The following is a 12,559-nucleotide window of genomic DNA, read 5'->3' as shown; positions in this document are numbered from 1 at the left end:
TCCCCTGCCTCCAGGATCAGTGTTGTTTCCCACCTTGTGTTCACTCACACTAAGCTTCTGGCTTATTCGGGTCCTCAAAAGCCTTTTTGGTCCTGGCCCCTTCATTCCAATCCACTTTGTTAGCTACCACCCCTAAATTTCAAGTGCACCATCATATACTACCTTATTTTCACTTTTAAGAACTTACCAAGTCAGAAAGTGACAAAACAATCCCATTTCACAGGTAAGAATAACACTGGGAAATTAAGTACTTTGGTCAACAGAGGGGAAATGGCAGAGTCCTAATATTTATAACTTGAAAATGATTTTTGCATAAAATATGCTAGTCATGTAAATAATTTCCCAGCAAAATTTCCCCAAATAGTGTACTTTGAGTGCCAAGCTAGCAAGTCATGCACGAATGACTGCTACACTCAACGTGCTCATTATCATTCCGTAGGTTGTACCACATTAAGTGGCTGTTTATTGTAGGTGAGATCTGTTGAGTATCTGCAATTTTATTTGGTCTAGCTCAATAGCATCTTAGTTTAGAAGTTACTCCACGATAAAACACCTTTACAGAAACCTGCTTCCCCGGGACAGACCCCATACTAACTGGGAAGCGAGGCGAGGCCGGCGCAGGGATATGCTTTGGCTGTACTTCCACTGCCGGTTCTTCTGGCGGTTGCGCACCCCGTCTTCCTGGTCCATCATCTGCTCCAGGAGGGTCTGGTCATCTGCGTTCAGGGGGGCTACAGAGATGTCGCGCACAGCACGAAATTCACCACAGTTGTTCAGATGTTCATTCTCCAGGCGGAAGAAGTTCCATACAAATCGCCTGAGGGGGTAAAGCACGCATAAGCATTTTAAAAACGGAAAAAGTTTAAATTGATTTTGTTGCTACTGAGAATGTACACAGCAAAGCATATACCAGTTCAAACTTAAGTATTCTCATAACATCTAAATTTGCTTAAAATATTTTATTATGCTAAGTAAATTACTTACATACCTTAGATATACTATTATCACCTGTATATTTCCTAGAATATCAAGTTTCAACTCATGGAAAATAACACAAGGAACGAAGGGGTTAGAATATAAAAATAAAATAGAAAATATGAGGGGAAAAATAACAGCACAGAAGGCAAAGGGATGGAACTCATCATGGAAGGCAATTTCAGAACACATTCTTTCACTTTATTCTACAAATATGAAGGACAGGGAAAGGCACCGAACAGAGCAGACAGAACAGATGCAAGTTCTGGTCAATAAACAATTGGCTAAGGGCAAGTGCTCTGCTAGAGATAACTCAGTCAGCTCAAACTCAAAGCCATCAAGCCCATTCCAAACCCACTGCCCCTGTGAGTTTCTGAGACTGTCTCTCTTCATGGGAGTAGAAAGCCTCTTCTTTCTCTCTCAGAGCGGCTGGTGGTTTCTAACTGTTGACCTTGCAGTTAGTAGCCGAACTCATAGCCCACTATGCCAACCTGGGTTCCTCTGGGGAAAAAAAGGGGGGTTGTGGGTGGAGGAGAGGGAGAGAGATAATTCAGGCCAAGAGAGAGTAAGATGTGATAAAGCTCATGAGGATGGCTGCTCTGTAGAGATGGCATCTAGCAAAATCTGAAAGATGCAAGGAAGTGAGTTAGGTAAAATATTCCAAGCAGAGAGAACTACATGTACAAGAGGCCTCAAGTTGGAAAGGCCTTTGGTTTAAACAATAACAGAGACAAATGGGGAGAACGTGGAATAAATGAGGTTAAAATGGCAGGAGATAAAGATGGAGTCTTTATCTTTAAGAGTCACAGTACAGATTTGAGATTTTAAGTGTGATGGAAAACTGGAAAACAATGAGAGTTCTCAGCAGGACAATGATACTACTTGTTTTAAAAAGATCATTTTATCTGCTGTACTGTACACAGACTGAAAAGAGACCCACTAGAAGGGATTTGGAGTCATCCAGGGAAGAGACAATGATGACTTGGATTAAGATACTAATTATAGAAATGTCAAGAAACAGACGGGATTTATTGTTGACGATGGAGCTAAATAGGACTTATTGACAAGGGATGTGAGTGGACTTAGGTTTTTGGCTTGAATGAATGGTGCTACCAGTTATTAAGATGAGAGGACCCAGCAATCCTAGAAGTAAAGGTAGGAAGACAAACAGAAATCTGGACACCGATGTTCACTGGTAATGACAGTAAAAAAGCAGAAACAGCAGGTGAATGGACACACAGAATATGGTCTGTGTACATATAATAGAACATTAGTCACCCATGAAGAGAAATCAGGTCATGGTATACTGTAAGATGGATGGACCCTGAAAACAGTGTGTGCTGAGTGAAATAAGCTAGTCAGTCACAAAAGGACAAGTATTCTATGATCCAGTCTTTCTGAACTATCTAGAATAGGCAAATGAACAGAGATCAAAGCTTATTTCTGGCTACTAGGGGCAGCAGGAAAGAAAGGGGAGAGAGAGATTCAAGGCACAGGGGACACTAAGCTTCTGGTATAGGTGATAGGAAAAGTTGGTACAGATAAGGGAAATGGTTGAACATGATGAGTAAAATGTCAAGTGTTTTGTTATACACACATTATTTACCAGACACAGAAGACTGTAAGCTCATCTGATTCTACTTTTAGCAATGGTAAGTTTCCTTTTTTAATATTTTCAAACATCATACAATTCAATAGTTCAATCACATCAAGAAGAGGTGTACAATTATTATCACAATCAGTTTAGAATGTTTTCTTCATCCTTGTACTCATCATCCCCCATGTCCCCCCAACTATGCCATTAAGTACATATAGATCTGAATTGCCCATTATAACTGAATCTCAACATCTAAAATTATAGTAAATTTCGTTAGGGCCTAAGTGGTCTGAATGTTATGCTTCCCTTGGGAGTTCCTGCTTCTATATTTGGGGCTATCCTGTCAGATGACTGATGCTTTTAGGAGAGATTTAAAAAATATTTCACCTGGCATTTTTACTGTTTTCCACGAGAAGGTTGGGCTGAATAACCTAGACTGCTAACTTCCTGATATGATACAAGATTTTAAATTCTGTTCTCAGTCTTTTTACCTCTCAATTTCTACTCATGACTCTTCTCCAGTAGACTCCAATTCTAAATAAAATAGCTTGTAAGTCATCATCAACAATCAGTTCGACTTAAGTATTAAACTCAAGTCCCTCAATTAGGATTTTCCAACTAAGAGGCCGAAGAGAAGTTGAATAATTTAAGCTCTTCAAGTAAAAGTTTAACAATAAATTCATATCTATAACTAGTGACTTGTCTTTAGGTGAAAAGGACTTTTGATACATCTTTTACTTGTTTGCTTACCGGAAAACCTCAAGGGGAGCAAAGACAGTAGCAATGATGTCTCCAGAATGAGGCAACGCAGTCGTGGAGGTGATTGAGATTTGGATAGTCCAAGCAAAGCGCAGTATCACATCCTCAATGATGGCACAGTAGTAATAGGCCTGAGGAACAACACACAGATTGAATATGCCTCCCACCTCATTCCTAACAAACATGCACAACTAATACTTTACTTAGTGCAGCAGCATTTAAGAATCTAAAAGTCTCTTTTTTTAAGAATCTAAAAGTCTTAAGCATACACATCACCAATTGACCACAACCATAATTCATGAATTTAGACATTTGCACATCTAGGCTGTGACATCTTTTGGGGAAAACAATAGCTTGTTTTAAATCTGTGTTTATTTTGTTAAAAAACAAAACTTTTAAAATTAAGTCATATTAGTGTCAGAAGCCATTAAAAAAATATCAACAGCTCCTTTCCCACCGAGACAAATATTTCCAATATCTATAGCTATTTCTGCTGTTTGCCCTTCATATTTCTAAATGTGTGTATACTACTATACTTTGACTCATCAGTGTTAGACGTTATCCATTGCTACTTATGATAGGCAAAGATTTTTTTTTTTAAATCATTCTATTGGGGCTCATACAATTCATCACAATCCATACATACATCAATTGTATAAAGCACACTTATACATTTGTTGCCCTCATCATTCTCAAAATTCGCTTTCTTCTTGGGTTCCTGGTATTAGCTCCTCATTTTGTTTTCCCTTCCCCCTCCCCCCTTCCTCATGAACCCTTAATAATTTATAAATTATTATTATATCTTATCTTACACTGCCTGGCTTCTCCCTTCACCCACCCTTCTGTTGCCCATCTCTCAGAGAGGAGGTTATATGTAGATCCTTGTGATCGATTCCCCCTTTCTACCCAGCCTTCCCTCCCAGTATCGCCACTGTCACCGCTGGTCCAGAGGGGTTCATCTGTCCTAGATTCCCTGTGTTTCCAGTTCGATAGGCAAAGATTTTAAATATGAATACATCTCCTTATTTCTCCCCTTCCTCAGCCTCTTATGATAGCGGTACTGCAAGTTTTAGATCCAGCCACATTCAATGGACTCAGTATTAAGTTTATATGAAGAACTGCAATTTCATGCTGCCTTTTAGAGTTAGCTAGCCTTAAGCTGATCTATATTTGACTGAGATGAAAGCTCATGTTACCTAAAATGTGAAAAATCTTTTAAGAGGAATACATTCAACTTGAGATTCAGAGATACAGAGAAGTGAAATTTTAATAGGAAGATAATAAACATGCTTCTTGGATTTGAAATGTGGTGTTCAACTGTATGTATTGTTCATCCTAAGAACAGATTTTACAGTTTATCTGGTTATATATATGGAAACCCATGTAGGAAAGCACACATTTTATCATGAAAACATCTAATAGGGAAATGACTTAAACATTCTATTACTAATTTTATTACATGGGATAAATTTTTAGAGGGGGATGAATGAACTTTTATAAAGATATAGTTTATGTAAGCAATCAGCCTTAAGGAAAAACACATCTCTCACTAAGTCAAGAACAAGAAGTCTGAAAGGACTGTCGTTGGCAGTGACTGAGTCGGCGAGTGGTCCCGTGTGTGCAGAGGACTGCTTCGTAGGGGTTTCAAGGCTGTGGCTTTTGGACGCAGCCGGCCGGGCCTGTATTCTGAGGTGCATCTGGATGGGCTTGAACCACTAACTATTCGACCAATAGTTGAGTGATTACATGTTTGCACTACCCAGAGAGTGATCTTTTGCCCCCTCAAAATCAGATATATAAAGATATGTCACATATTCTAAATTTGGTATGATTATTACTATAGCTTAGATTCAAAGAAATCAATCACTTCTGAATGAATATTCTCTCTTCTACCTTCATTTGCTCACCATACGTAACCCTATTTCCATTCTTTGTATGTATTCTCCTATCTTTTACCTTCATTTCTCACATTTTAAAACCTCTGGGATTACTAATATTACACATTCATTAATTTTTTTCAAGCGTAATTTTGAGTACTAGAGATATTTTGGCAGTATCTCCAATCCATACTGTTCTCTTCCATCAGAGACATTTATAATTGTGAAAGATCAAAGAGATAAAATGCTCAACATCGTCCCATTATAGAAGAGAATCCACTATAGTTTTCAGTTAGCAAGAGAGCTGGGATTAAAACTCACATACCAAGATTCCTAGTTCATTGCTTCATTCCTTCCCAGGGTTTAATCATGATAGCGATCCTTTCCTAAAACACTGGAGTAAAGGTACTCTTGGGCTTTTAAAGTTTTAATAAGGAGCCCTGTGGTGTAGTGGATACATGATGGGCTGCTAAATACAAGGCCAGCAGTTTGAAACCACCCATTGCCCTGCAGGAGAAAAAAGCCTTTTTATTCATGTAAAGAGTTACAGCTTTGGAAACGTGACAGGGCAATTCATCCCTGTCCCACGAGTTCCTAGGAGTCGGAATCCATCTGATGGCAGTTTGGCTTTTTTTGTTCCTTTAATTTATATGTAGCTAAAACTCTAAGACAATTTTCAGGTATTATTGATATTTGCAAAATTGAATTGGAATCTGACTAGAACAAATATTGGTTGAAATAATGAAAGGAGAAGTCTTCTTGATTCATCCAAGCAGAACCAGGCAGTCCTCTCTCTGCTTTCATAATACTGCTAAGTTAACCTTCCATCCATTAATTCCAGGAAGATTTATTGAGTCTGCTCTCAACCAAGCACTCTGCTGGACAGTGAGGGGCACTGAAACTTTAAAAGGTAATTATAATACAATGCAATAGTTGCTATAATGGAAATTTATCTAGGCAAAATAGGAGCAGGGCAAACAGTTCAAAAAGCTTCTAAGAAAAAGAGCGAGCCCTGGTAGCACTGTGGGCTAGGCGTGGGCCTGCTTACTGCAAGGTCCGCCAAGTGTTCCTTGAGAGAAAGATGAGGCTGTCTGCCCCTGTAAAGATTCAGTGTAATGTTGCTGTGGGTGGGACAGAACAGTGGGTTTTGTTTGGGCTTTAGAGAAAGTTACCCTTGTAACACTTAAAATCATTCTTAAAGAGGGAAACAGGAGGTTGCAAGGCAGACAAAATGGGAGAGTGGGCTTTTTAGAGGGAATTGTGTGTTTAAAAACAACTGATAAATTATAGCAACTTATCCATTCCTCTTCTGAAGTATCTGTTTAGCATATAGTGTATATGCTATAACCAGCAGCCAGTTGCTGCACCCCCATGTGAGAGCAGAACTGTACTCAGCAGGGTTTTGTATAACTAATTTTTTGAGAGTAGTTTTTTCCCCCCAAGGCACCACTGGGTAGACTCCTTTTGGTTAGCAGCTGAGCTTGTCCACCATTTGCACTGCCTAGGGACCTCCTGGTTTAATCCAGTGCCTAGGACAGAGTAAACATCCGAGACGTTTTCATGGGCTGAATTAGTACTTCTTATAACTACAGTTATTTTTCTTATGAGAAAGGCTTGGGCAGAATTTGTGCTGCCTTAGGATTTAGCTGGTGAACACTTGAGTTTTCTCACACACACATACTTTTTGGGGGTAAACAATCTCTTCCCGGAGGAAGGTGTTTTCTCCGGCATTCTTATCAAAGAGACCCCAGTCCATCTTTAGATCCCAGATGAGGGTGTAGCAGGAACTGATGATGCAAAAGACAATCCACAGGTAAAAGAACACCATGGTGTCCGAGTGACTTCGTGCTGAAGACAGAGAAAGGGAAGGAAAAGAGAAAATATGTTTAGGTAAAACTTGTCATTGAAAAATAGATTCTTTGTAGAACTCTATAAAAGCGATAAGCTTTTAATAGAAATCTCCTTAGGAGGCTGTTTAAATGATATATACCAAAAATCCAAATGTCCAGCTGTTGAGTTGATTTCAACTCATGGTGACCCTATATGTGTGTCAGAGTAGAATTGCTCTATGTAATTTTTCAACAGCTGGGATCCTTTCAAAGTGGATCTCTGGGGCAGCCTTTGGAGGCACCACTGGGTAGATCTGAACCACCAACTTTGTGGTTAATAGCTAGGGACAAATTGACAGGGCCATTTAGGGATCTTAAGTAATAAATAACAGTTAAATAATAAATATGACCACCCTTCAGTCCCAAGTAATTAATGCATTTATCAAATACATATAGCTTGTACAAATGTTCACTTGTTTTAGAAGACTACATTAACTCCATATAAGTCTAAATAATTCTAAAAGAAGTTTTCAATGTCATAGAAGATGTCATTTTAATGTTTGCCATCAGGTGGCAGCAGGTGGGAAGAAAATCTGGAACAATTAACAAGGAATGTGCTGCTGCCTTTGCTTCAAGAAATTCTTGGATTGTTTTTACTTTCAAACGACATTTTCTTCACACAACTAGATTTGTTAATACCTTTTTTTAATGAAGGCCATCAGATAATTCTAAATCTACATAAAATACCAGAAAGCCTAATGAGGAATTTACCCTTATGGGCTTATTTAAAAGCAAATTTCTCTCAAGTCATAAAGCAAAGCATGATATTCTTCTTTCTTTTAGCGGCAGTTTACTGAAACAAAGGCCTCATTTAACTTTATGCTGGGAAAATTATAAAGTAACACTTGGCGTTATACTGAAAATACTCTAAAATGCACTACATTCAGAATAATACAAACAACCCAATTATGTAATTTAATCTTTTGGCTCTTGGGTCATATACTCTTGAAATGAAAACCCTATTGGGTAAGTTACAAAGTCATCAAGATTCTATTCTTTAGGTGCAGAATATGGGTGTATAAATGATATTGTGGTTCTGAATCAACAGAAGAAAAAAACAGGAACAAAACATCCAGTTCAAAGTGAGCTTCAATTGCTTTCCAAAGACTTACAAACATTCCCTTTAAAAAGGATATAACATACTAAAAAAAAATCTTTTAAAGGGTGACGTATCAAACATTATCCACAATTCTTCCTAGTTTAAAGCATCAACAAACCCAAAATACAGAATACAAAAACAATGCTTATTATCACTCTTAGAAATTAATGTGCTAGGTGCAGGATGATTCAAAAGCACCCTTTGGAAATGCATAATCTACTGAGAGAAACAGATTTGTTAATATTGATGATAATTAGTACTCAGAGTAAAAAGTGTAAATAAAATGTAAGAGAACATCAAAAGCATGGGAATGCTTCCAGCAATGGGCAAAAGGAAGTAGCAGTTGAACTACTTCTAGGAGAATAAACAAACAGCCTTCCAAAAGTCAGGCAGATCAGGCAAGATCATTTAAGGCTGAGGGAAGATACTGAAAGGTGTGGGGATGGGAAAATGCAAGGTGCATTTGAGGAGCTACAAAAAATCTAAACCTAGTCTAAGTGAATGTAGAAGATGTGAGGGATGAATAGGATTTGAAATAGGTCTGGAAAAGAAATTTTGGACCTGATTGTGGCATGCCTTACTGGGCCTACAGTCAGATCAGCATTTTAGGAAAAGAACTAGTTGGAAGGTTGTGTTGCCAGCATTACATAATTGGTTAAACAAACAAAAGCAACATGGCTATTCAGTGTTCTAATACAGTCAGTTCATACCAGTTCAAGAAAGCTGATAAATTTACCCAAAATTTATAGGTCCAGTTGTTAAATGTAGCCATTATTACTAATTAAATGACAAAAACTTACAATTAATATTTAAATCAAAGGTAATACATATATTCAAAACACCAACTTCCTGATTATTTTAATCAATCACAGATATTATAATTGACTATTATGCATTCTCTTGAGGTTGTGTATGTTTAATGCATTTGTATGACAGAAATACTACATGCCTTGGTTATCTGATGATGCTGTAACAGAAATACCACAAAAGCACAGTTTTAATGAACAGTCCTTTTCACAGTTTAGGAAGCTAGAAGTTTGAATTCAAGGCCCTAGCCCTAGGGGAAGGCTTTTTTTTCCTCTTGGTCAGCAATGTGGACCCGAATCCCCTTGAAGATCTCCACGTCTCAGCATCAAGCTTCCCCTGGGTCTAGAAGATTCACAGCCTAGGGCTCTTTGGTCCAAAGGAGGTACTCTGCTCCCAGGTCTTTACTAGTGGTACATACAGTAGTAGAATATAACAGTAGATAAAAAAACAAGTATTTTTCAAGTGAGTGTATAGACAGTATCAAGTCTTATTACTGAAAGGGGATTTTATTTGAATCTTTCCTAATTACTGACACAAGTTGTTGAATACAAAATTGATGACCTGAAATGTCAAAGAACCACCTTAATTCACAACTTACAAACTGTTAAAAAAATTGTCATATTAAAAAAAGGTTGAGGGAGGAAGAAGAAAATTCTGATGAAATTAATAGCAAGAAATGTAAAAGAAAAAAGAAATGTGCTAATTTCCTGTAATTTCTCCTAGATTTTAAGTACAAGTCCTATCCATGGAGTATTATTTATAAAATGGTACAATGGGACAGCTGAGGGGAGTCTGAGTTGCAGACCCAAGCTTCGTAGGCCGTGTGCCACCACACCCGGAGCTGTGGGGAAGCGGAGACGTGGATCGGAGACTTACAGCCTGCTGCACACAAACTCACCCGGAGCCGAGCCGTGGGGAACAAGAGACGTGGACTGGGGCCTTGCAGGCCTGCTGTGCGCTGCCTTAGCCTGAGCTGGAGGGAGTCTGAGTTGCGGACCAGAACCTTGCAGGCCATTGTGTGCCACTGTGCCTAGAGCCATGGGAAGCAGAGATGTGGCTCACCACGCACAAACTTGCCCGTAACTGCTGGGAAGCAGAGACGCAGACTGCGGACTTGTAGGCCTATGGCCTGCAGCTGTGCCCAGAGCCACGGGAAGCAGAGACGTGGACCAGGGCCTTGCAGGCCCGCTGCATGCTGCCTCAGTTGGAACTGTGGGGAGTCCGAGTCTCACACCAGGGCCTTGCAGGCACACTATGAGCTGCCTCGGTCGGAACCGTGGGGATTCCGAGTCGCAGACTGGGGGACTTGCAGGCCCACCGTGTGCCACCTTGCTTGGAACCACAGGGATTCTGAGTTGCGGACTGGGGCCCTGCAGGCCCACTCCACGCCACCTCAGCCAGAGTCACAGGGAAGCGGAGATGTGGACCAGGTACTTGCAGGCCTGTCACGAGTTGCCTCGCTCAGTCATGGACTGGGTCTTGGCAGGCCCACTGCACGCCCCTTCGACCAGAGCCGTGGGGTTTCGGACAAGGTCCTTGCAGGCCCGCCCAGCAAGTGCCCAGCCCCTGGGGTCTTAGATAGCGCTGCCTGGGTCTATCACAGCTTGGGGATCTTTGCTGCCCAGTCTGGTCCCAGACCACGCAGCGATTGGAACAGGGGGTATCCTTGCTTCAAACGTAGCCTATATCCGGAATACAGGGGACTAACGACCCAGTTCTGGATGCTACCCCAGCTCATACCAGTCACACCACCTTAGACTTGAATGGCGCTGCCACCCACCCATTGGTTGCTACAGCCCTCCAACTGTACCGGAGATATCCACCAGTCAGACTGAGTTGCCCGCAGCTGTCCTCTCATCGCTGTTGACCACTGAGTTACTGAAGCACCTGCCTACACAGCAACCTGACCCACCTGCATAGTAGGCCACAGGCATCACTTGAAAACACCATTGCCAGTCACACAGTGAAAGAATGCAGGGCCTCTTGGTCTCCCAGAAATATGGTGCCCAGCTCTTGGAAATCATCATGTAAACAACAGCATACCACATCACTCCCAACAAGTAAACAAGAAAGACAAACCACATCAGCAGAGCTAACAACACTCACAGAAGAATCTGACGTGGATCTGCTATAAAAAGAAATTTTCAGAAGGCTACTTGGAGTAATATAGGAGATGAGGGAAGCTACACAGACTAAGGATGCAATGATAGTAGGATGAAGGCCATGATAGAGGGGATGAAGTCCATGACAGAGGGAATGAAGTCTATGCACCAAAAGGAAATACAGGAGCTAACGGATGAAGTAGCAGAAGCTGCACACAAGATCACTGATCTCACGAACAGACTAGCAGAGGCTGAAACCGTATCAGAGATCTTGAAGACAATCAGGCAGACCTCAGCAAATGAGAAAGACAATCAAACAATGTAATAAAATAGAGGAAAACCTGAGATTAATGATGGATGCTACGAAGAGGTTCAACATCTGAATTATCGGCCTACCAGAACAAGACACAGCAAAGAAGTCAAAAGCTAAACTTAAAAGGGCATTTCTGGAAGTGAACTACCCCACCCTAATGAATGAGAATCAGTCACTCATACAGGAAGCAGAGAAGACACCAAGTAGACTAAACCCCAGGAAGAGCTCACCAAGGCATATAATAGTTAAACTATCCAACTTTGAGGAAAAAGAGAAAATCCTAAGAGCAGCAAGAAAGTGATAGACAGTTACATAACAAGGGCTCTCAAGTAAGAATATGCTCAGGCCTATCAACAGAAACCATTAAGAAGAGAAGAGAGTGGACTAACATCTTCCAAAAGCTGAAAGAAAAAGAAACAAAAAACGACTCCCCTAGAATCCTTTGCCCTGCGAACTTATCTATTAAGATAGGAGAGATAAAGGTCTTCAAGGACAAGGAAAGGCTTAAAGAAAGCACGGCAAGACACCCAACCCTGCGGAAGATCCTCACCAACTCATTACAGCCAGAAGACCAACATTCACCACGCACAAAGAGGAGAACACCATGAAACCCAACTCCAACTAGAAACCAAAGAGCCAATATCAATCACCAAGATAACAAGGCAATAAAGAAGCCCCCCTGCACAAAGACAAAGCATAGTGATATGAAGGGTGATAGGAAAACACCCAAATCAAAAGGCATGAAATGTCAGCAATGAATCCACAGATTGTGGTAATAACTCTAAATGTCAATGGCTTTAACCCCTACACTAAAACAAAAGACTTGCAGACTGGCTTGGAAAACATAACCCATTGATCTGTTGCCTGCATGAAACGCATCTTAAGCTCACAGACAAGAATAAACTAAGAATAAAAGGCTGGCAAAAATATACCAGGCAATGCCCCTCCCCTGAGAAGAATGTATCTCAAACGATGGCACTGAATCTGCAGCTTCGGGAGAAGGATATATCTGACCAGAGCACACAGGAACAGATGACAGGGGAGGAGGAGAGACTGGTGCACATCCTGACCCACTAGGCCAAATAGAGCAGCCAGTCCACAGAGAGGACCACATGGCCAACCCCACTATGAGACGAGATGC

The 12,559-nt window shown here is 40.6% G+C and overlaps 1 protein-coding gene across 1 annotated transcript in view; it reads right to left on the bottom strand.

Moving 5' to 3' along the window:
• XPR1 (xenotropic and polytropic retrovirus receptor 1) overlaps window positions 1-12,559 on the bottom strand; it is a 183,754-nt gene that overhangs the window by 2,563 nt on the left and 168,632 nt on the right. The window contains exons 12-14 of the mRNA XM_045297982.1: window positions 6,890-7,056; window positions 3,323-3,462; window positions 596-817 (exon numbers count right to left, since the gene is read on the bottom strand). Coding sequence (XP_045153917.1) covers window positions 596-817; window positions 3,323-3,462; window positions 6,890-7,056 — 529 coding nt within the window. The remainder of the gene's footprint in view (window positions 1-595; window positions 818-3,322; window positions 3,463-6,889; window positions 7,057-12,559) is intronic.

The sequence above is a fragment of the Echinops telfairi genome, unplaced genomic scaffold (genome assembly GCF_000313985.2).
Source record: "Echinops telfairi isolate 266 unplaced genomic scaffold, ASM31398v2 ScPeMD7_7424;HRSCAF=8462, whole genome shotgun sequence".
Classification (NCBI taxonomy): domain Eukaryota; kingdom Metazoa; phylum Chordata; class Mammalia; order Afrosoricida; family Tenrecidae; genus Echinops; species Echinops telfairi.
The sequence above is the reverse complement of the archived record's forward strand: the minus strand, read 5'-3'. Positions and strand labels throughout refer to the sequence as shown.